Below are 21,416 nucleotides of genomic sequence, written 5' to 3'. Positions count from 1 at the left end.
AATTGATTCTTAAAAAATTCCCTAACTGAAAAGTGAAAACACTCTATCACGTAAGATTACCATGTGCATTATGAGCTTTTTTTCTTTTAAATAAAATAAAATAAAAAATGGGGGCGAATGGCCCCAAAGTGGCTCCGCCCATGCAACACATCACTAATATAAGACGAACAACTAGAACATGCAATTCCAACTGAATCATTAGTATAGTGGAGACTAAGACCGAATTAATGACATGATTAAGACCAAACGACATGCTTAGGGTTTGTGGTTTGGGATTGTGGTGCTTTCAAAAGAAGCAACTTATTAAATAATTTAAAACATTAAATATGTTTGGTAAAACAAAAAAAAAAAAAAATTTAAAAAAAATCTGCTATCAATGAAAGTAAAAAAAACATAAAAGCAGAAGCAAGGTTACTATGCTTCTAAAAAGGTTTTTTTTTTTTTTTTTTTTTTTTTAAAACACAGTAATCAATGCTCATTTAGTGAACTTTTCAAATGGCAAGTATAACTCTGTTTTACAAAATTACAATCTTTGCCCCCTGCATTATTCTCTTTAACCATTATTATATCACATTAAATACTATATCCTTTTTAGTCGTTAAAATGACAGCCCGTCCCAGACTTTTCGTACCATAGAGGTGAAATGACGATTTTGCCCCTAATGGATAATTGTTGTTTGTGTGGTTGTTTTGAGTTCTTGGTTGGTTGCATCCCAACCACACATCCATCATCATCCTCACCCCTCTCTCCTGTTCTCCCTATCTGTCCCGAGACCCTCTCTCTATCCCTTTCCTATCCTTTTCGTACGGACACCACCCAAAACCCTTGAAATCTTCACAGATCGAGGAAACAAGTTACACAGTTGTGCTCGTGAGGTCCTTAGGAGTTCAACCATACCCATTTCAGGTAAGGATACCTTCGTTTTCACGTCGAACTCGAGATTCCCGATTTTGGTCACTGTTCATACACACATTAATTCTTGTGTTTTTGGGAATTTCAAGCTTGTAGGAAGCTCGGTGAGGTCCTTATATGGCTCGGGATGGTTCGTTTGAAGGTTTTGGACGTCGGGATCGTGAGTTGCAGGTTTAGCCGGAGTTTGGCCGGAGAAGACGACAGAATATTCCATCAGTTTGGACAGAATGTTCCTAACGGCGTTAACGGAATCCGTCAGCGTTAACTGACGCCGTCAGTGTGCCAGGCACGTGCCTGCGCGTGGGCGGCACGTGTGGCCGTGCCTTGGCCGGCGCGTGGGGGCGCGTGAGGCGTCGAAAAATTATTTTAAAAATATGGGGATGTTCCTGAGGTTGAGTAGATCACGTTGGTGTATTCATACATCCTATTTAAGCATTTTATGAGAAGTTATTTCGTAAGGTTGGTTATGTGCTTTAAAATTTACGTATTTATAATTGTTTCGCATATAGGTGAGACCTATCTCGAGGACTAGCGCAGTCACTCGAGGCAAGGAGGTTACGACCCTTCTACATACCAGTGAGTGGGCTTTTGGTTTTTCGTATATACCTATATACTTATGTTTTTTCCCAGAAAGTGAAATGAAACGTTTATACGCTTTTATGCCATGCATTATGTTTACCCATTTAATTATGCATTATTAGTTGCATGTATACATATGTTTGGTGCTGCGGACGCACAGGTAAGTACCAGGTAAGTTATGGTTTATGTTTATATTTAGTAGTGATTTGAGATGCATAGAGAGCTCATAACTTGCACCCCCGGTGTTAGTGCTCCCGCCCAGAGTTGGGCACAGTCCTTCACGTGATGTTCACCTCCCGCACCACATGCTCACCTTGGATCCAAGTTAGGTGCACAGTCTTATCGTACAGACCACTTTAGGTGGTTCCGACTCGTAGGTGACCCGCGATTATTCGCCCAGTCTTCACGTGATCGTACCACTTGAGCGTACTTATTATACACCCAGTCCTGTCGTACAAACCAATTTAGGTGGTTCCGACTCGTGTGCAGATGTAGTTAGTGAGTTGGAGATTTGAGCTCTAGATTCAGCCGTACAGGTCACGTTAGGTGACTCCGGCTGACATATTACATGGCATTGTTTGGCATTACCTGAGTACTTGCATTTTATTTCGAGGCATGTGGCATGGCATATTTCCGAGCATGATTTATATATATGTATATATGTATATATTATATTTTCTGGGAAGTATACAGGTTTTATGGCGAGGGGTTAGAACTTTGTTTATGAAATGATTTTCGAAAAGCTTTGTTTTTGCCCACTCACGCTTTCTGTTTTGCGCCCCTCCAAGTTCTAGTTGGCTAGCACTTTTGGTGGCTCCCCAAAGGATTTTCTCGGCTTATCTGACAGATTATCACCAGTGTAGGACCGCCTTTGGGTGTGTTTATTTAGTATTGTTTCTCCCGGACTGCACTAGGTCTTCTGTGCTCTGAACTTGGATTTTCACACTTACGCTTGCACATGTATGTTATTACTTTGTGTACAGCTGGTTTTTATTTATTCGTACTTTTATTATTATTTATTAGTTTCCGCACTGTGCACATGGTTACGTCACTTCCATGTGACGGGCAGCATGCCCTGATCTCGGTCAGGGTGTGTCAGTTAACATATCCAAAACAATTTATGTAAAAATTTACCAAACACTCAAATACTACTTTTTTTATTAAAAGCACTTTTACAAAAAAAAAAAGGGTTTAGCAAACTCTTAACAACTTTATTTTATAACTGTCACATCCCAGCCCGGGACGGATCACTTCCCGGGCCCGCTCCACCACCGTAGCACGATATTGTCCGCTTTGGGCTTACCATTCCCTCACGGTTTTGTTTTTGGGAACTCATGAGCAACTTCCCAGTGGGTCACCCATCATGGGATTGCTCTAGCCCCCTTCTCGCTTAACTTCGGAGTTCCTACGGAACCTGAAGCCAGTGAGCTCCCAAAAGGCCTCGTGCTAGGTAGGGATGGGAATATACATTTAAGGATCACTCCCCTGGGCGATGTGGGATGTCACAATCCACCCCCCCTTAGGGGCCCGACATCCTCGTCGGCACACCACGACCAGGGTTAGGCTCTGATACCAAATTGTCACATCCCGGCCCGGGGCGGATCACTTCCCGGGCCCGCTCCACCACCGTAGCACGATATTGTCCGCTTTGGGCTTACCATTCCCTCACGGTTTTGTTTTTGGGAACTCACGAGCAACTTCCCAGTGGGTCACCCATCATGGGATTGCTCTAGCCCCCTTCTCGCTTAACTTCGGAGTTCCTACGGAACCCGAAGCCAGTGAGCTCCCAAAAGGCCTCGTGCTAGGTAGGGATGGGAATATACATTTAAGGATCACTCCCCTGGGCGATGTGGGATGTCACAATAACTATTTATTCTCACAACATAGTAGAAACATTTTTTTTTAAACACAGCAATATCAAACTAACCCTTACACTATGTTTGGATGAGGGAAATAAACTTGGAATTTGGGTAAAAATTAGAATTTATAAATTGACATGCACCAATTCCCTTGTTGGATTCATAAATATAGAAATTTAGAATTTCCGCGTGGAAAAAAACTTGGAATTTGGGACCTCCAATTCCCAAGTTTAAATTCCATGTAAATAGGTGTCATTTCCCAATTTCTATGAATGAGAGTTTAAAAATAAAAAATTTCATATTCAATTCCATTATTTTTTTAGGTTTACCAAATAAGAAAATTCACAAATTCTAGAAAATAAAATCTCGTCTTTTCAATTTCCATCATTTTAAAATTTCTTCATCCAAACATAGTATTAACATCATGGTTACTCTGTTGCTATGTAGATGTTCTCGAATCCAGAGCATACAATATTTGCCTTCGAACATTTTTTAAAAAAATTTATTTATTAACCTAAATAAAAATTGCTAAAACAGTTAATTTTGTACTCTTTTTTTACCAAAGAGCCCACGAGTAGAAACAAAAATTATGCTATAAATTGTTATAATTTTTTTATTTCATTTGAGTCTTTTTCAGTTTTTCCAGTCACAAAATTGGACAAAAATAAATACACAATCACCACTAAAAGATTAAGATGAACAAGAAATGGGACAAGAACTCCATATTCCACATACAAGACAAGTTCCCTCATGAGCCCTTAGTTTGTAGACAGGTTTATTTTGATTAGCAGCAAATAGCTCGAAAACATGAAGTAGTGATGCAGTGCATCAAACTGAAATTCACTGAGCTCTCATATTTAAATGGCTAATTTATATTTTAGTAATTTTGTGTTTTGGTAAGTTGTGTTTTAATTATGTATTTGGGTTGAGATTTGATGATTATCATATATAAAGTTTAAGTAGACTAGGAAGTTGTGTTAGTATTTAATTAGGCAGTTGGCTAGACCTTTTAAAATGCTGAAATTCTATCATTTAGTACTACGGTCTGGTGGTATTCCTCTTCATCTGGAAGTGAGAGGTCTTAGGTTTGAATCTCGTGGATGACGAATTCGATACCAAATTAAGTTGCCCATTATGTGTATATCGTTGTACTAAAAAAAAAATAAAAAAAAAAAACTAGAATTCTGGAGGTTGGGGAAGATTATGTATTTGAATGAATTTATGAATAGAGTTTGGCACCTTGAGACCGTCAAAAGAGGATTGGAGGAGGTTCTCCGCTTCTGTCAGAACCTGCACTGAGGGTGTGCAAGTGATGCCACTCACGCAGGGCCAACAATTCGCAAGACTCCCGATTTATGATTTTATTTTTCCTTTATGTATAATATATAGATTAAATCTGCATCTATATATCAAATTGTTCATTCAGTCTCTTTGTCCTGAGCGTCTTATCACTGCACCACCAACTAGGTCCGACTCCACCAAGCGACTTTTCTTTAGTATTTTATTTAATTTTTTTGGTATTTAAAAGCCTGGTTTTGCGTTTTATTTTAATTTCTTTTTGGTATTTAAAAGCATGTTTTGTATTTTATTTATTTTTTTGGTATTTAAAAACATAGTTTTGTGTTTTATTTTAATTTCTTTTTGGTAATAAAAGCATGTTTTGTATTTTATTTTAATATTTTTGGTATTTAAAAGCATGCTTTTGCGTTTTATTTTAATTTTTGTTGGTCCTTAAAAGCATGGGTTTTGAACTCAAAAACATAGGGATGTAAATAGATACCTAGCCACCACACCAAGTCTTTTTTTTTTCTTTTTTTTCTTTTTTAACACTATCTCAATTTATATATAATAATAAAAACTAAAATGTAAAAGAAAACTTTTATTTTTTTGGTATTTAAAAGCATGGATTTGTGTTTTGTTTAATTTTTTTTAAAAGCATGTTTCATATTTTATTTTAATATTTTTGACATTTAAAAGCATGATTTTATGTTTTATTTTAATTTTTGTTGGTACTTAAAAGCATGGGTTTCGAACTCAAAAACATAGGGATGTAAACAGATACTAGCCACCACACCAAGATTTTTTTTTCCTTTTTTAACACTATCTCAATTTATATATAATAATAAAAACTAATATGTAAAAAAAAAAAAAAAAAAAAAAAAGCAACCCAATGTTACACCTTTTAAGGGCTTTAATATTTTTTTTTTTGGGTATATAAAAATAAGGAGCTTCGAACCTAGAAACATAGGGATATACAAAGAGGTACCTAACCACTACACCAATTTTTTTTCTTTATCCCAGTTTATGCATAATCATAATAATTAAAATGTAAAAGTAAACATACCAACCAAAATTATATACATTTTTAGGGGTCTTGCACAGGCCCCAAAATCTCAAAACCGGCCTTGCCTCATGTCTACCTGATTTGGACGCACAAATTCCAACTATTACGTGGTTATGTAGGCAAAAGTTATAGTTTTGTGATTGAAACAATGAAAGTGATATTCGTGTAGAGGTTAAATAGTTTCACCAGGTAGGATACACATCACCAAACGATTTAGACTTCGAACATCACATATGGTTGTAGAAACTGTGGTAAGCCTTCTAAAGGTAATTGTCATGTCGATGGTTGTTGTTGTACTTGTGATTTACCTTAATGCCATAAACGTGCCATTTACTCATAGATACTTTGTCTGTTGTTTATAACACTTCAATCGATGGGTTAGGTAATTAAAATTAATGTATGGATGGATTCTTAGTAGATGAAGAATTTAAAATTGGACGTGATTGCATTTGTACAACTCACTTTAAATAGATAATTTATCATTGTGAGAAGTTGAAATGACACAAAATATTCATTTACACCGTAATAAAACAATTGTGCTTGGTTTTTTTTGTCTGAAAAAATATTTGTGATTGTTTGTAGGAGTATTTCATGAAAAAAGTATTTTAGAAAAGAAAAAAAAGTTGCAAGTTTTGAACCTTATATGATACATCATATCTAGGATGAAGTTGCAAGTTTTGAACCTCATACGATACATCATATCTAGGAATTCAACATCCATGAAAAGTGGATCTAGGATCCCAAAAATAAGGAAAGGTTTCTAGCAGATGGACATTGCTTACAAATTAATATATACTAAAACTCAAACTCCCCGGTACTGTTCTAGAGCAGTAAAATGGCGAAACAGCCCCTCAAAATTTTTCGTCCTCTCCATTTTGGTGTTGCCTTTCTACAGTAACAAGACCGTTTTGCCCTTATGGTTCTACGTGTCTTTCATCACTGGGTGCTTTGGCTTCGGTTGTTCTAGATATTTCTTTCCGTTTTCCTCTCTTGCATACCTCGAGTTAGTTCGTTTGTCGCCGCCTATTTCTCTTCGCCTGGGATTCTATTTTCTGTCGTTGTGCTGCTTCGTTGATTTTGTTGTTCTTCGATTACTTATCAGAATTGTTAATTTCGGCCTTTTTTTGGTTCGATTGGAATTATTTTTTGGCTGATTTGATCACTGTTTGCAAGTAAGTGTTGTATGTTTCTCACCGAACTAGGTTTCAATTTTCTACGTTTTCTTAGATGGTTTTTTAGAATATCTGATGTGGTTTGGTTTTTGGTTTCAGAAATTTGTACCAATTTGGTTTCGATTGGAATTTCTGGGCTCATCTAATCCAACATTTCCAGGTGAGAAAGTTGCTTAAATTTTGATCTTTATTGAACTCAGGTAAGCTTCTTCAGTGTTTCAGATTGATTTGAAGGAATTTTTTGCCCAGAAAAGCTAGGGTTTTCTGGTAAGTTTTTCAAGTCTTACATCTTGGGGGTTTTGTTTTGTTCAAATATGGGGTTTTGTGATTTTGGATTTATAAATGGATTGAAATTTTTTTTTTTTTTTTTTATTTCTCCTCCCACTCAGAACCTGATACTCGGTGACCTTTAGAGCAGCTTCATTCTCTCTTCTTCTCCGACCATGGTTGCTGATCCACAGGGCATCAAGGTGAGTTTGATATTGGCCATATTTTTTAGCTTTGTCAGTGCATCTAATTTATTTTTTTGGATTGGTGGTTTTCAATTTGGGGATGAATATTGTGTTTAAAGCACATGTCGTTCTGACCTTTTCGTTTATGAGGAACAAACACGCTTGCTTATTTAAGAGCCAAACTGTTTAAGTTGCTGAAGGTGCTGACCAAGTGGTGTTAAAAAGGTCTTCCATTATAATTCCCGCCTGATTAATCTTATTCCATCTTGAGATTGGATGTCCTGTTGTAATGTCCATGAGATTGAGTCAAAAGCTCCACCATTTCAAATTATTTCCCATGTAAATATTGAGAAGAAAAGAAAACAAGTTAGAAATTTTGTTGTAATAATTGGTGAGAAAATGATATTAGAAAGTGTGTAATTTGGGAGAGAGGTCGCAGTTGGTAGGTGGAATAAAAGGAGATAAAAAGAGGTTGTAGTTGGTAGGAATAAAAGGAGATAAAAAGATTAAACTTGATGATATTTACAGTGTAAAAAAAGAATTGGTTTTGCTTACAAATGAGGAACTTAGTCCACTGGCGTCAAATGCAGTAAAAATGTTATTGATGGGAATTAGCAAAATGGTTAGGCTAAATCTTGAGAAAATTTGAATTTTTTTTGGTATTTGGCAGACATTTTAAAGTGATTTTTATGGATTTTTTTATTGTTGCTGCAATTACAGATCATTTGATGAGTATGAAGGGTAGAAGTTGCTTAGAACCAGTTCAAGCTCTAATCATTTAGCAATCAAATATCTTCAGTCATAGGTTTGGGCCTTACCATCTGTATTTTAATGTTTGTTTTATACCATTTCCTACATTGTTTTGTTGTTTTAGGTTGTAGATGAAATGTAAAGTGTTATTTATTCCAAGTAAAATTAAAAAGGAAACTAGGTCCCCTTCAAAATGCATGGAATAAGCCTATGGGTTTTAACTTGGTTCTTAAATTATTTTTTCAGTGATAAAATCAATTATCAATGTTTACGTCATTTGTCAAGTGATGAATAAGTTGACATATTATATTTATTACTTAACTTTTGTTATTAAATTGTGAGTTTGACTGTACAAATCCTTCATTAATCTTTCTTTTATGTGGAGGCCAAATCACAGGAAGTTTTACTCTTTTTTTATGGATAATTTGAAGTCTTTTATGCAAATTGCAAGTTATTTTTACTTTATTTGATATTTAACATTCTAAATTACATTTAAACACAGGTACAATGTAACCTTCTTTCTTGAAGATGAGACCGATAATGAGGCAACTACAATGTCTCACAAAAAAGAAAAAAAAAAAAATCATAAGACCTCTTTTTATCAGTGGCAAAAAAAGGTTACACCCTACATAAGACCTCTTTTTATCAGTGGCAAAAAAAGGTTACACCCGACTAAATAATATCTTTTCCTATATTTAATCTTTTCTAACAGTCTTTTATACCTTGGAAACATAATTTTTCATATGATTCTTAATCCCGCAGCAACGCGCGGGCAATGTTTTCTAGTTTCTACTAAATGGGCTTTGGGTATTTTGCATCCCTCCCTCTCAGTTTTTTCGTTTTGTTTTGTCATCAAAAAATTGTGTGCGAGTATAGGATGTTCCACCGCATATTGGTTACAGACTAATCCCCTTCATTGCAGCCAATTGTTAATAGCAAAAAAGAGAGAAAATAGAATAGTAGGAAACTCCTGCCTCCTTGCAATGGGAGATACAATTGCTTCACTTGTTTCATTGAGTGTAAGAAACCCTTAAACTCTCTTGAAAAAATGATTCTTTAACTAATAAGAGGACAATCAAAGAAGTTGATGTAAGATTGTTTTGCTTGCAATATAACAAGTATATTAAAAGTACATGGCATTCCCACAGAAATTACAAGCCTATAAAACTCAACATTCAAGGCACATATAGTACATATGTTACCACTCTTTATTTACAGTTTTCTGCAATTGTGTGCAAGAAAGTAGACGAGCTTGATCAACCATCTGGAGTTTATATCGAAACCTGAGTACGTCAAGCCTCGCCCTTTAGGAACTTAGGGAGCCACTTAGCAGACTCTTTTGGAATACGCTTGAGATTGTCTTTGTAGTCGACATAGTAAAGCCCGAATCTTGGGATATAGCCTTCTCCCCATTCAAAATTATCAGATAAAGTGTAGTGGAAATATCCTTTGACATTCACACCACTCCTGCAAAAACAAAAACAACATAAGTAAATGCATACTCCATGCATCCTCAAACTTGTAAACATAGATTGCAGTGACTTACTTTATTGCCTTCTTGATCCAGTACAAATGGCGAAGAATGGATTGAATTCTATGTGGATCCTTAAGTGCGTCACTAAGTCTTAGTTTATCGTCCTTTGCCTCAGTTATTCCATTTTCAGCAATGTAGATTTTAGGGTGCCGGTACTTCTTCTTCATAAACTTTAGAAGTTGTTGTAGGCCTTGAGGGTAACTGTAGACGAACCGACTGCCTCCAGCCTACACAATTAAAAGAAGTTAGTTTTACTATATATAGAGAGAATTGTTATTAGCACTCCAAAAATCTCATTTTACAATCCTCACAAGTGTATTTTTCTTTCTAATTATGGAAAGTTTGGAGTGCCAAATGAAATTTTTGGAGTGTTAATAACAATTCCCTATATAGAAAGATGGAAATTAAACTACATAGTACAAAATTATATATGCATGTCATCCTTCCCCATTGGCTCAATTAATAAATATCACAACTTCGCAAGTCAAAAGTTACGTGCACCTGAGGACCAATTTGGGTTCCATTTGCATCTACAACAATCACAACATAAGAAAACCGTATAAGTTTTAAAAATTCTCATCGACTTATTGACACAAAAACACATGTGCGCACACAGAAAAGAAGTAATGGTGAGATATTATGAAGTTTACTAGTAATCGACGCCAAAGCTAAAGGATCATTGCTATAGGAGATTGGTGTTTGTGGATCTGCTGGGTTGTTTCTACCATATCTCGTGCTGTAATAGTTGATGCCGACAAAATCTAAGGATCCCGTGATCATCTTCTTCTCTTTCTCAGTGAAATGTGGTAGCCTGTCCTTGACCAATCGTCTCATACTCTTTGGATAAGATCCATATACTAATGGTTCCATGAACCTAAATAAGAACACCATATACAGCAATAAGACTTCTTATACCAATGAAACAAGTAAATGTAGGGATATATATACAGTTATACACACACACATATATATACTAACCATCCAAGTTCAAAGTCTATTATTCTTTTTGCAGCAGCTTTGTCTTCTGCCGAACTCGAATAAGGCTTGACAAATTGCCCTACTAGACAAATTCCAATTTGTCCGCCTTGCCTTTCCTAAAAAATAATATTAACCAAGAAAAAACAAAATTTTATCTCATTTATTTGAGATATGCAAAAGACAAAGCTTCTTTATTTCAGCACATTCGGTATGAGCGTTTCACCTGAAATTTCTTTCGGTAAAGCTTAACGGTGGAAGCATGGGCGAGGAGAAGGTGGTGTGACACAATGTAAGGTTCTGTGGCTGAATTACCACCATTTGTGCACGGAAATACAGTTTGAACTGAACACCTGCCGGGTGGACCAACGCCTTTGTCGTACCCCATCTTCGCCATAATCCATGGCTCGTTGATTGTAATCCAATTTTTCACCCTATCTCCATAAAGTTTAAAACAAAGTTTACTGTAATCCTTGAAATCTTTCCTGAAAAGAAAACGTGACAAGGAAAATATCAGAATTTATGGTCAATGACTAAATGGTATGTTATCCTAAACTATGAGAAATGAAATGGATGTAATTTAGAAGGTGCTTACACGAAGGAGCGATTGAGAATGCCGCCGTACTTGTCTGTCAAAGCTTGTGGTGGATCAAAGTGCAGTATCGTCACAAATGGTGTGATGTCTGCATTAAAACATATGGTGATATATTAGAACCTCTTCAGTGTGACAGTTAACCCCGCCTTATGATGTCAGAGTCCAACTCATGTGTGTTCATTATTAATTTTATACTGTAAATTTATCATCCATCCATATTATAACACTCATCACATTAAAGAACTTTCTGTGAATACGACCGCATGAATGTTTGAAAATTGTATTTTATGTGAAGTGGATTTACCAAATTTCTATAGAGTGGATTTGTCAAATTTGTACACAAAGAATGAAAATAAAATATGTGGAAAATAAAGCGTTGTTTCTACTTTGAGCTGGTCGATGTGGAACAAATTAGTACAACATAAACAAAGTTCAACTGAGATGCTCATGAGATTACGGAAGCCTACGAGATCTTTCTGGATATATAGATTTCAACAAACTTATGTATAATATATACAAGATCAATTATTGTCGTAATATAAAGGATTTGCTTGAACATATTCTTACCATTCTTGATTAGTTCATCGATGAAGTTGTTGTAGTGATCGATACCCTCTTGGTTTACTCCACCACTCAAGGTTCCCTCTACAGATTGAGAGTTTCAAACATAAAGCAAAAGTTTAGCAGAGATTAAACATAAAACCTTCAATTTTAATTCACAGATTAGCGGAACCACTTATTAGCAGAACTGGAAAAGAAAAAAAAGAACTAGGTAAAACTGATTACTAGGAAGAATCCTGGTCCAAGAGATGGAAAATCTGTGAAAATCAACTCCAAGGTCCTTGAGACCCTTCACTTCTTCCTACAATTACAAATATTTGGTTTAAGATTTATGCCAAAGACGAGAGAAACTTAATTATTGCTAGCTCGATATGCACCTTGTATCGCTTGTATGAATCGATGGCTGTAAACATGTTCGTGTGGTCTGCAATCCGTTCTGAAGGTAAACAAAAAAATCATAAACAAAACATAACGAACATAAGAAACTAAGAAAAGTAAATGCATGCATTATAATATATATGTCTTAGCAGCTGATATATATATAAACCTGGGAATTTCTCAACGTAGTAGTCCCAAACACTTGGTCCTCTTCCTGCTTCTTTTGCAGATCCTTCCATTTGTGCAGCAGCAGTGGTGACTCCGAACACGAAATCACTAGGGAAGTCGGACCTCTTCACTTTTAGTTCTTTAGGGTTTGATGCATTTTGTAATGGCTGAAACTCGTTCTCAGCATTCACATAAGCTGCATCAACGTATGCACTTAAATTTATTGGATTTTTTTAACTTTAATCCTTCAAAAGATTGAAATTTAAAATAAACCTGATATTAGATTAGATATTGATTATAATCCTTTGATGTGTCCTTAATTCAAAATAATTAATATGCATTTCAATTAATGTTTCCCATTAAATATTTAAATTTATTAATATACACATTTTAATTTATTTTTTGACCAAAAAAGATTTTATTTAATTTATTAATTTTATTTAATATTCTTCAAACTTGAAAGACTCAATTAATGTATCTAAATGTTAGTACCGAAATGTATAATATTGAACTAATGTATTTAAATGTTAGTACCAAAATGTATGTACCAAAATATATGCACCGAAATGTATTATATTAAATTAATTACCAAAATATATGCACCGAAATGTATTATATTAAATTAATTATCTAAATGTGTGTACCGAAATGTATGTACCGAAATGTATGCACCAAAATGTATTATATTGAATTTATGTACCTAAATATTTATATCAAAATGTATGCACCGAAATGTGTTTACCTAAATCTATGCACCAAAATGTATTATAATGAATTTAATTTACCTAAATGAAGAAGATAAAGTACATCGAAATATATTGAATAACAAAAATTAGTTTATCTAAATATTTACAACAAAAAATATTACGATAAATGAAATGAAAATGAAAATTAATACATTAGAAACTAGGAAGAAAAAGAGAAATAATTAAAAAATCAAAATATAATTAATAAATGAGGTTATTAATGTATCAAGGGAGTAAAATTAAATTTTGACCTTACTAATGGTTTTAATCTAAAAGTCATCTTTGCTAAGGATTAAGATGAAGGTTTCTATAAATTTTATTCCCTTTTTCATGTTTGAGATGCAGCTTAAAAATAGCGAAGAAACAAAAAAACCCGAAGACATGTTTTATCGATTGGAAAATTCGTGCCTCAACATATTTTCATATGAAGAACTGTTCCACAATTGTAATTTGTCTTAGTTGTTGATGCAATATGGTGAGCAAACAAAGCAAAAAATAATTATCAAGAGAAATTTTAAGATTTAAGATATTGAAGTTAATTTTATAATTAGAACTTACAAACCTTGTGACAAAGAGGCAATAATAAAAGCAATGGCACACATCCCTTGTAAGATCCTTAACCATGGTGGTAAGAACTCCATGACCTCCAAAACGAAAACCCTAATCTTAATCTTTAATTAATATTTCTTGTCAGATTAATGAAACTTAACCCATCTTTATAGGACCTCTTCTTGTCTAGCCATGAACAAGAAAACAAGAAACCAACTAATTAAACAAGATTAAACACTATTTTTCTATATATATTTTTTTGGTCAACAACAACAAACAATTAACAAACTGAGAAAATGGTAACCTTTTTTTTTCTAGAAATTAAGTGAGATATTTTTTATGTGGACCACCACTATATTAGGAGTTTGGTATCTAGGGTTCTTGAAATATTAATAACAACTAAAAAAAACCCACCATTTATAGGCAAACCATCATCCTCTCTTTTCGTGAAAGTTCCCTTTCCCCCTTCGTTAGAGTACCTTCTCTCCCATGTGTACGCCTTTTTTGACATTATTATTGATGACAGGGCCAGTCCAGGCTCAGTGCGGGCAGGACGACCATCTGAGGCCCAAAAAAGTTGGGGACAACAAAATTATTAGGGTAATATATTGATATATGTTTTTATAAGAGTATAAATTTATAAAATTTGGTTTAGTGACTAAGAAATTTAATCAGAACTAGTGCTTTTGTTGTTCAAAATTAATGAAATGAGGAGGTCTTAGGTTCAAAACACCATAGGTGCTTATTTAGATTTCAATTTTTACAAATTTCTTTTCATAATTGTATAAATTTATAAAATTTGGCTGAAAGATCAAGAAGTTTAATTAGAAGCAATGGCTGTTTAAAATTAACGAGACGTCCTAAGTTCGAAATGTTATGTGCATGTTTATTTTTTTCAATTTTTACAAATTTTTGTTTGGTTGTTAATTTATTTACTAGCTAGTTGTTATGTGGGTTGTTATTTTTAAACATCCGTTTCAATTCAAGTCTAATATTCAACAAAGAGTAACGCGTAGACTAAATTTTTAGACCAAATTTGCAAATACTATTACATGACATCAAAAGGTTTAACTTAATGTTCATTCATTACTTATACATATTCTTAAAGACTCGAAAACATTATTATTATTTTAGTCTTATATTGACGAGGTTAGTAAATAAGAAAAAATACCTCACGATTTATACAAAAACACTTTAAAAGTTTAGATGGAAAACAAAACTCATAATCTATCTACTTGTAAGCCCAAAGTTTTTTAGTTTTCTTCTCTCGATATAAAATAAATTAGCTATTTTGTGTTTCTAAATTATTGAGTTTGAAGTGTTTTTCTAAATATAATTTTATTGATGTCTTACATATGAAAACAAATAATTTTTTTATATGAAGTAATGACATATTTTTAACGTTGTCTTGGGTTTCAAAAATCTCTGGACCTGACTTGCTGGTGGGATCTCTTTCCCACTGGTTTCTTTTAAACTCTGGTTCAGACCACAAGTTTTTACACTCTGTGACTCAGATCCATTTGCTGTTCGATGGAGGAGGCTTGCGGCTTTCTCTTCCGCCACTTCTGGGGAGTCGGTTGGATGGATCCACTGCTGGGGAGGATGGCCGTGCACGGAGCAAGATTGCTGTGCTTCAATGGCGGTTGTATTACGGGCTGATTTGGGCTGTTTAGTTTCTGTTTTTTGTCTGACCCAATTTCTGTTCACCAAAGGTGCCGAAACAGTTTTTGCAGTACTAACCCAACGTTTAAAGTGGTCTTAGTTTTGTTTATTCTCTTTTTCATTTTTAATCAACCCAAAGATCAAACAAATTTTTGCACCAGAGCCACACCAAAACCTTGCAACAAAAAACAAAAACTGTGCAATAATCTCAATTTACTTTTTATTTTTATTTTGGTCTTCTTTCGGTCTGAAATTTGTACAAAAATAAATTAGTATAAAAGCAAAACAATTAAAAAAATATGGTTTTATAAATTAGTAAAACAATAAAAAATGCATTTGTGGGGATGAGTAATATACTTTCTGTTTTCTTAAATTAGTAAAATAATAAATAATTTCACAAGTATGACATGGTTGACATCTATTTCATTAGAATGAAACTGTAGGATTTCAAAATTAGATGGAAGAAATAGATAAATGGTTGGTTTGGAAAGTGTTTTTAAATGACTAAAAATGCTTTACAGAAAATGTTTTTGAAACCAATTTCTAGTAAAAATGCACATTAATTCTGAAAAAACACTTGAAATACTTCATGCAAAAACACAAAACTAATGCTTCCTAAACGCAATAACACTTTCTTTAAAAACACTTCCCAAACAAACCCAAAGTGTATTTTGATTAGTGGATGACATTTAATTTTTTTTTTTTTTTACTTTTTGGTCAACAACATTTAATTTGTTTTTCATTGTTAGACATCTTCTCTTTTGTAGATACATTAACTTTGTAAAAATTAATCAGTAGGTACATAATGTTTCAATATTCAGAGTAATACAAATAATATTCTCATTTTTTTTGCTAATTTACCTTACCTAAAACATAAATAAATTAGAAGTAGAACCACAATTAGATTCTTGTTTAAAACAACTGGCTAACATAACATTACAAACAAAACCTAACAAAGCCATTGAAAACTCCCACTTCAAGAGTCGAGCATTGCTCGAACCCTAATGGGAAGGCCATACAGCCTAATGAACCCAGCCGCATCAGCCTGATCATATATATCCACTCTCAAACGACGAGATGTCCTGCCTGTACAGGCTGTACGGGCTCTTCCGCTGGTCACGATAACTGAACCCTTGTACAGCTTCAGAATTACTGAGCCGGTGGTTGTTTTCGAGATTTCCTCCATGAACGAATCCAAGGACTCGCGAAGTGGGTCGAACCACCTGCCTGCATATACACAGCTCCGCGTATTTGAGGGCTAGTGAGTCTTTAACTTGCATTGTTCTCTGGTCCAGTAGTTTAAAGACTCCAGCTCGCGTGCAGCAGTGAAGAGGATGGTGCCTCCAGGAGTTTCATAGACTCCACGGCTCTTCATACCAACTAGCCGGTTTTCAACCATGTCAACACGGCCAATTCCATGCTTTCCACCAATCTGATTTACATGATCAAGTAGAGATGCTGGTGAAAGCTCCTTCCCATTGACTGAAACTGGAATTCCAGAAACGATTCCAATTTCTACATACCTACAGGAAACAAGAGCATGGGTTTCGAAACATACTCAGCGCACACAGTAAGAGCTAAAACACATAAGATCAGGTGGAACTTACTCAGGTACATTTGGTGCATCTTCAGGATCGACTGTTAACATGAACATATCCTTCTTGGGCTCGTTTTCTGGGTCTTCCAAAATATCACCCTTTGATCAATTCAATCAACATATAGACAAATGGAAGAGAGAATTTTAGAACTCAATAGGTAAGATCTCATATGAAAATTCCTATTTATCCAGACAAAAAGGAGAGTTGTAAAGCCTATACCTCATGACTTAGGTGCCATAAATTGCCGTCTCTGCTGTATATGGATTTCTTTGTCACTGGGACAGGCACATTATGTTTCTTAGCGTATTCAATAGCATCTTCTCTACCTGTAATATCCCACTCCCTCCAAGGAGCGACAACATTTAGTTTGGGATTGAGAGCGAAAAATGTCAGCTCAAAGCGAACCTAACCAGACAAGAGAGATTGTGTCAGAAGGAGTACATAAGTTGTTGTAATACTAAACGCTCTGAATTGCATGCCTGATCATTTCCTTTCCCAGTGCATCCATGAGCTACAGCATCAGCTCCAACTTCTTTCGCAACATCAACCATGGCCTGTTTTAAGAAATGTCATTGTATGGAGTAATAGGTAAATATTTAGTTTAATGTGTTATAGGATATCCTGATATTGACATGACAAAATGACATGGTAAAAATTCTCAAATTGAACCAATAAGGATCTATACTCGGAGAAACCAACCAGCGAGAATTAGACCTCGAAAGAACATATGCATATATCAAGAAATCTAAAAGGTAGTATCTTAATCTGTACATTTGTCTCGACTGTGGATGTATCAATCTACAAAGGTGATGAATTCATAACTAACACAGAATTGCAAAAATCAAACTGAGAGATCACCTTAGCAATAACAGGACGGGCCATTGAAGTCCCTAACAAGTATTTCCTCTCATAGATTGCACCAGCCCGCAAGCAAGGGAATATGTAGTCCTTTACAAACTCCTCCTTTAGATCCTTCACTACTAACTGAGAAGCCCCACTGGCTTTCGCCTTTTTTTCCAGACCATCCAATTCTTTTATACCCTAATAATTTCGAATAAAGTAGCAAGCACGCAAGTCAGAACCAATAATGACTATCTTAAAGTACATAGCATGAAACAAGAAAATTTTGACTTTGAAGTAGATGTTGCTACTTCTGACTTACTTGACCAACATCAGCCGTGAAGCAAACAACATCACAACCATAATTCTCCCTGCAAGTAAAAAAGTATCAGACAAAACAATAGTGACAAAGTCAATACTCAGAAGTAAAATGTCAACTGTGTTCCCTTAGAATAAATCAATATGCATTAACATTGAGTATGAGGAAATGCTTCCGGAATACATAAACGAGGACGCATGCAGCACACAAAAGAAAACTATCCAAAATGGGAATTCCACTAATCTTTAATCAGACAGAGTTATGTTTGGTCCTTATTGGTTGCGGTCCAAAGCAATTATCTCAACTATTCTGTAACAAAGTAGGATAACATGATAATGCAACAATACTTATTCTTGAAAGTACAACACATATAAACATATATAATATAATTTATGTTATGTTATACTACAAACCCCTGTTTCCTAATGTATTAAATTTGTAGTCAATTCCTTATTTACCCACAATTATGTTTAAACCTACGTATATGCTTCATCTACAATCATACTATCCCTGAGGTATGAGACAAATTGAACATTAAAAAATACTTATTCCAAAATTTGAAAATTTATGCAATTATAACATGCATATCAAAGTGTCCCAAAAAAAACCATTGGAATATGGACAGGGCTGCAATTTATGCCTCCAAAGCATGAAAGCTATTGTTCTCCACAAAAGTATAGAATTTTCAGAATTTGAATTGCAATCGAAGATAAAATTCAATCATGATGAGTCTCGTAATCTCGCGGGACATTAAGTACTTGTTTTGAAAACAAATGCCTTTCGGGGGAAAAATACACCGGCATACCTTAACCATGGGACAATGACTGATGTGTCTAAGCCACCACTATAGGCCAGAACAACCTTGTTCAATTTGCCACGCAGTCCTCTTTCCTTCGTGGATCCGGACACTTCTGTCTCGCTGTAAGTGGGCAGCACCGCTCTAATAACTGCATTCACAATTTCACGTAAAGGTAAATATAAAATTGGCATCCAACACCTACAATATTACAAGACAAACGAATAAGTGAATTTTGAAAATTAAATATCATATATCGGCATCTCAATTGAGGTCCTTTATTTGTCTATCTATCTAATGTGCAAGTGAAATAACCTCTGATTAGGCAACCGCACCTTGCTTGTTATGAGCTCTTACCCTTCCATTGCCACTGGTAACCGCAAATGCATTCCCCTGCAGCTCACTCTTTCGTGCCCCCAACTGCAGAAACAAATTAAAACGAAAAATCGCATTGCAAACACGAAAAAGGCAAAACGAACAAAAATTGATGTACGCAAGGTATTACAGGTGTAGGTACAGCTACCTCTTGAAATGAAGATAATTTCCCCGGACAACAAACTCTGCCATGATATGGATATGATTCTGCTCATACAACAAAAATAAATTATACACGTTGATATCAGAATACAACACCAAATTGTAAAATCCAGCAATTTTTCCATCAAGATTTAAGCTTTTAAGCATCTGGGTACTGCTCATTTCTCCTCAAATTGTTCTAAATCCATAAAGATTTAAATTTTATTCTCGAAATTAATCAGCATCATTTCAGGAAAAAAAAACCATCTTTGGAGAAAAGGAAAGGTGAAAATGTACCTCTTTTGGGCGCGTGAAAAGTAAGGTTGACGGCGGAGCAGGCGGACATGGACTTCAATTGGGCCATGGTTGCGGCGGCTGAGATCAGAAATGAAATTCAACGGAGAAAAGTAGAATTTGCTGAGGAAGAAAAAGAAGGGAGTCTTCCGTGAACGGAGGTTAGCGGCGGCGACAACGGCGGATGGTGAGGAGTGACGAGCGAACAGACGGTGGTTGTGTAGTTCGAGTCGCTGGCTGTGTGTCTGAGCGTCTGTCGGACTGGGGTTTATTGTGGAGGTTTATACCCAAAACAAACTAAACCCTTATTTTTAGCTAGAATCCATTTATTTTCTAAAACTCAAAATTCTTCCCTCTATTTTATAAAATTCAATATTCACGCCAATTTAGCTTATTTATGTGTATTCCGTTAAACAAACCAAAGCGAATAATGAGTTTCAGGGCACAATGAAATTGAAATCGAGTTAGCTAAAAATAAGCCTAAATTAAAAACTTGAAGGCAAAATAACCACTGAGATTATCATAACTATTTACTTTGATTCTTAACAATGAAATCGACAAAAGTGGTCTTAAATTTGTTCACCGTAAACTATTTTGATCCTTTTATGAAAAATTTATCAGTAGTCTCATTAAATTGTCATATAAACGACCACGTGACCACCTTTTAACAGTATTTTTGTGAATCAATCTCTCCACTTAACGAAGATATTGACAGATTTTAACAGTAGTCTCATTAATTATTTACATGACCGACCATGTGACTACCTTTTAATAGTATTTTTATCAATCAATCTCTCCACTTAACTAAGATATTGACAACTTTTTCACGAAAGAACAAAATAATTTACGACAAACAAATTCAAAAATTATTTTTATCGATTTTATTATTAAGACTCAACATGAAAAGTTATGACAACGTTAGAACTAATTTAACAAAAAAGCCAAATACCCACCCACTGGCAAACATAAAAGAGTCTCCCTTTTAACGTACGTGCACTTACGTCGCACAAAGCTGTTTTGCGCGACGCCACATACGTCACGCAAAGATGTTTTTCGCGACTCACGTAGCCCTGCGTCACGCAAAGTCAACAGAAAAAGCGGTAAAACTTACTTGCTTCAGTGCTAAAATCGTGCGGGACGCACAAAACGTCGCGCAAATGGCCTTTGCGCGACGAAGATTGGCGTCGCGCAATACTGTTTTGCGCGACGTAAGTACCCTTACGATATAAACAGAACACCCTAAATTAGATAAACAAAATTCATACGCAAATTCCATCTGAATATCGAAAGTTGTCAGCAAGATTCTATCACCTATGCAAATATCTCCATCATCATCACATTCAAATCAACTTTAGTTAATTGAATTAACTTTAATAATTGTAATAGGAAGTAATGATTATGTCCAACCTTTGGGACAACATTTGTAGGCTATATCTGCAAAAAAAGTACTAAAAAGTAGAAAAACTCACCAACGAACGCCAGACGTTAAAAAAAGGGACCCTAATAAAATCGAAAAACCAACAAAATTTGTATCAACAGGAGATAAGATAAGGTGTAATAATGAGGCTACATACCTATTTTTCGCTTGGAAAAATTGAAAAAAAACGCCTATTTTTCGCTATGGACCGCCAAAATTATCAATTCGCGTGACGTAGGTATACAATTCGACGTCACGCAAAGTGGTTTTGCGCGACGATTAAAGCGTCGCGCAAGGTTTTTTTATTTTTTTTAAAGTATTAAAAAAATTACCAAAAATGTGACTTTACTCCTTTCAAGTTCAATTTTTATTTCACATAAACCCCACAATAATATATTAT

At 34.9% G+C, this 21,416-nt stretch overlaps 1 protein-coding gene, 1 long non-coding RNA gene and 1 pseudogene across 3 annotated transcripts; 1 reads left to right on the top strand and 2 right to left on the bottom strand.

The window, feature by feature from the left end:
- The first annotated feature begins 6,483 nt into the window (after positions 1-6,483).
- LOC137713469 (uncharacterized) lies at positions 6,484-8,851 on the top strand. 2 transcript variants are annotated; one of them, XR_011065310.1, is made up of 5 exons: positions 6,484-6,866; positions 6,966-7,133; positions 7,256-7,336; positions 8,039-8,123; positions 8,571-8,851. It is a non-coding gene; the product is annotated as an uncharacterized lncRNA (long non-coding RNA). The 2 variants fall into 2 exon arrangements; XR_011065309.1 differs by lacking the exon at positions 8,571-8,851 and having other exon boundaries at positions 8,039-8,564.
- A 428-nt stretch (positions 8,852-9,279) lies between these two features.
- On the bottom strand, positions 9,280-12,365 carry LOC137712037 (beta-glucosidase 24-like). Its single transcript, XM_068451184.1, has 11 exons — positions 12,281-12,365; positions 12,111-12,169; positions 11,959-12,034; positions 11,740-11,817; positions 11,173-11,260; positions 10,804-11,062; positions 10,581-10,696; positions 10,253-10,476; positions 10,104-10,132; positions 9,615-9,829; positions 9,280-9,535 (listed from the first exon to the last, which is right to left on the bottom strand). Exons 1-11 carry the CDS (start codon positions 12,348-12,350, stop codon positions 9,361-9,363), a joined length of 1,389 nt encoding a protein of 462 aa, XP_068307285.1. The 5' UTR covers positions 12,351-12,365; the 3' UTR covers positions 9,280-9,360.
- Positions 12,366-15,995: 3,630 nt separating this feature from the next.
- LOC137713514 (argininosuccinate synthase, chloroplastic-like) lies at positions 15,996-19,914 on the bottom strand (annotated as a pseudogene).
- Positions 19,915-21,416: the final 1,502 nt, after the last annotated feature.

Source organism: Pyrus communis, chromosome 13, assembly GCF_963583255.1.
Source record: "Pyrus communis chromosome 13, drPyrComm1.1, whole genome shotgun sequence".
Taxonomy (NCBI): domain Eukaryota; kingdom Viridiplantae; phylum Streptophyta; class Magnoliopsida; order Rosales; family Rosaceae; genus Pyrus; species Pyrus communis.
Note: the sequence above shows the minus strand (reverse complement) of the source record. Positions and strands in the feature narration are given on the sequence as shown.

Coding starts and splice junctions, on each gene's coding strand:
- LOC137712037 (XM_068451184.1), bottom strand. CDS start 12,350: ATGGAAGGATCTGCAAAAGAAGCAGGAAGAGGACCAAGTGTTTGGGAC. Junction 12,170..12,280: donor CTACGTTGAGAAATTCCCAG/GTTTATATATAT, acceptor GTTTACCTTCAG/AACGGATTGCAGACCACACG. Junction 12,035..12,110: donor ATTCATACAAGCGATACAAG/GTGCATATCGAG, acceptor TTGTAATTGTAG/GAAGAAGTGAAGGGTCTCAA.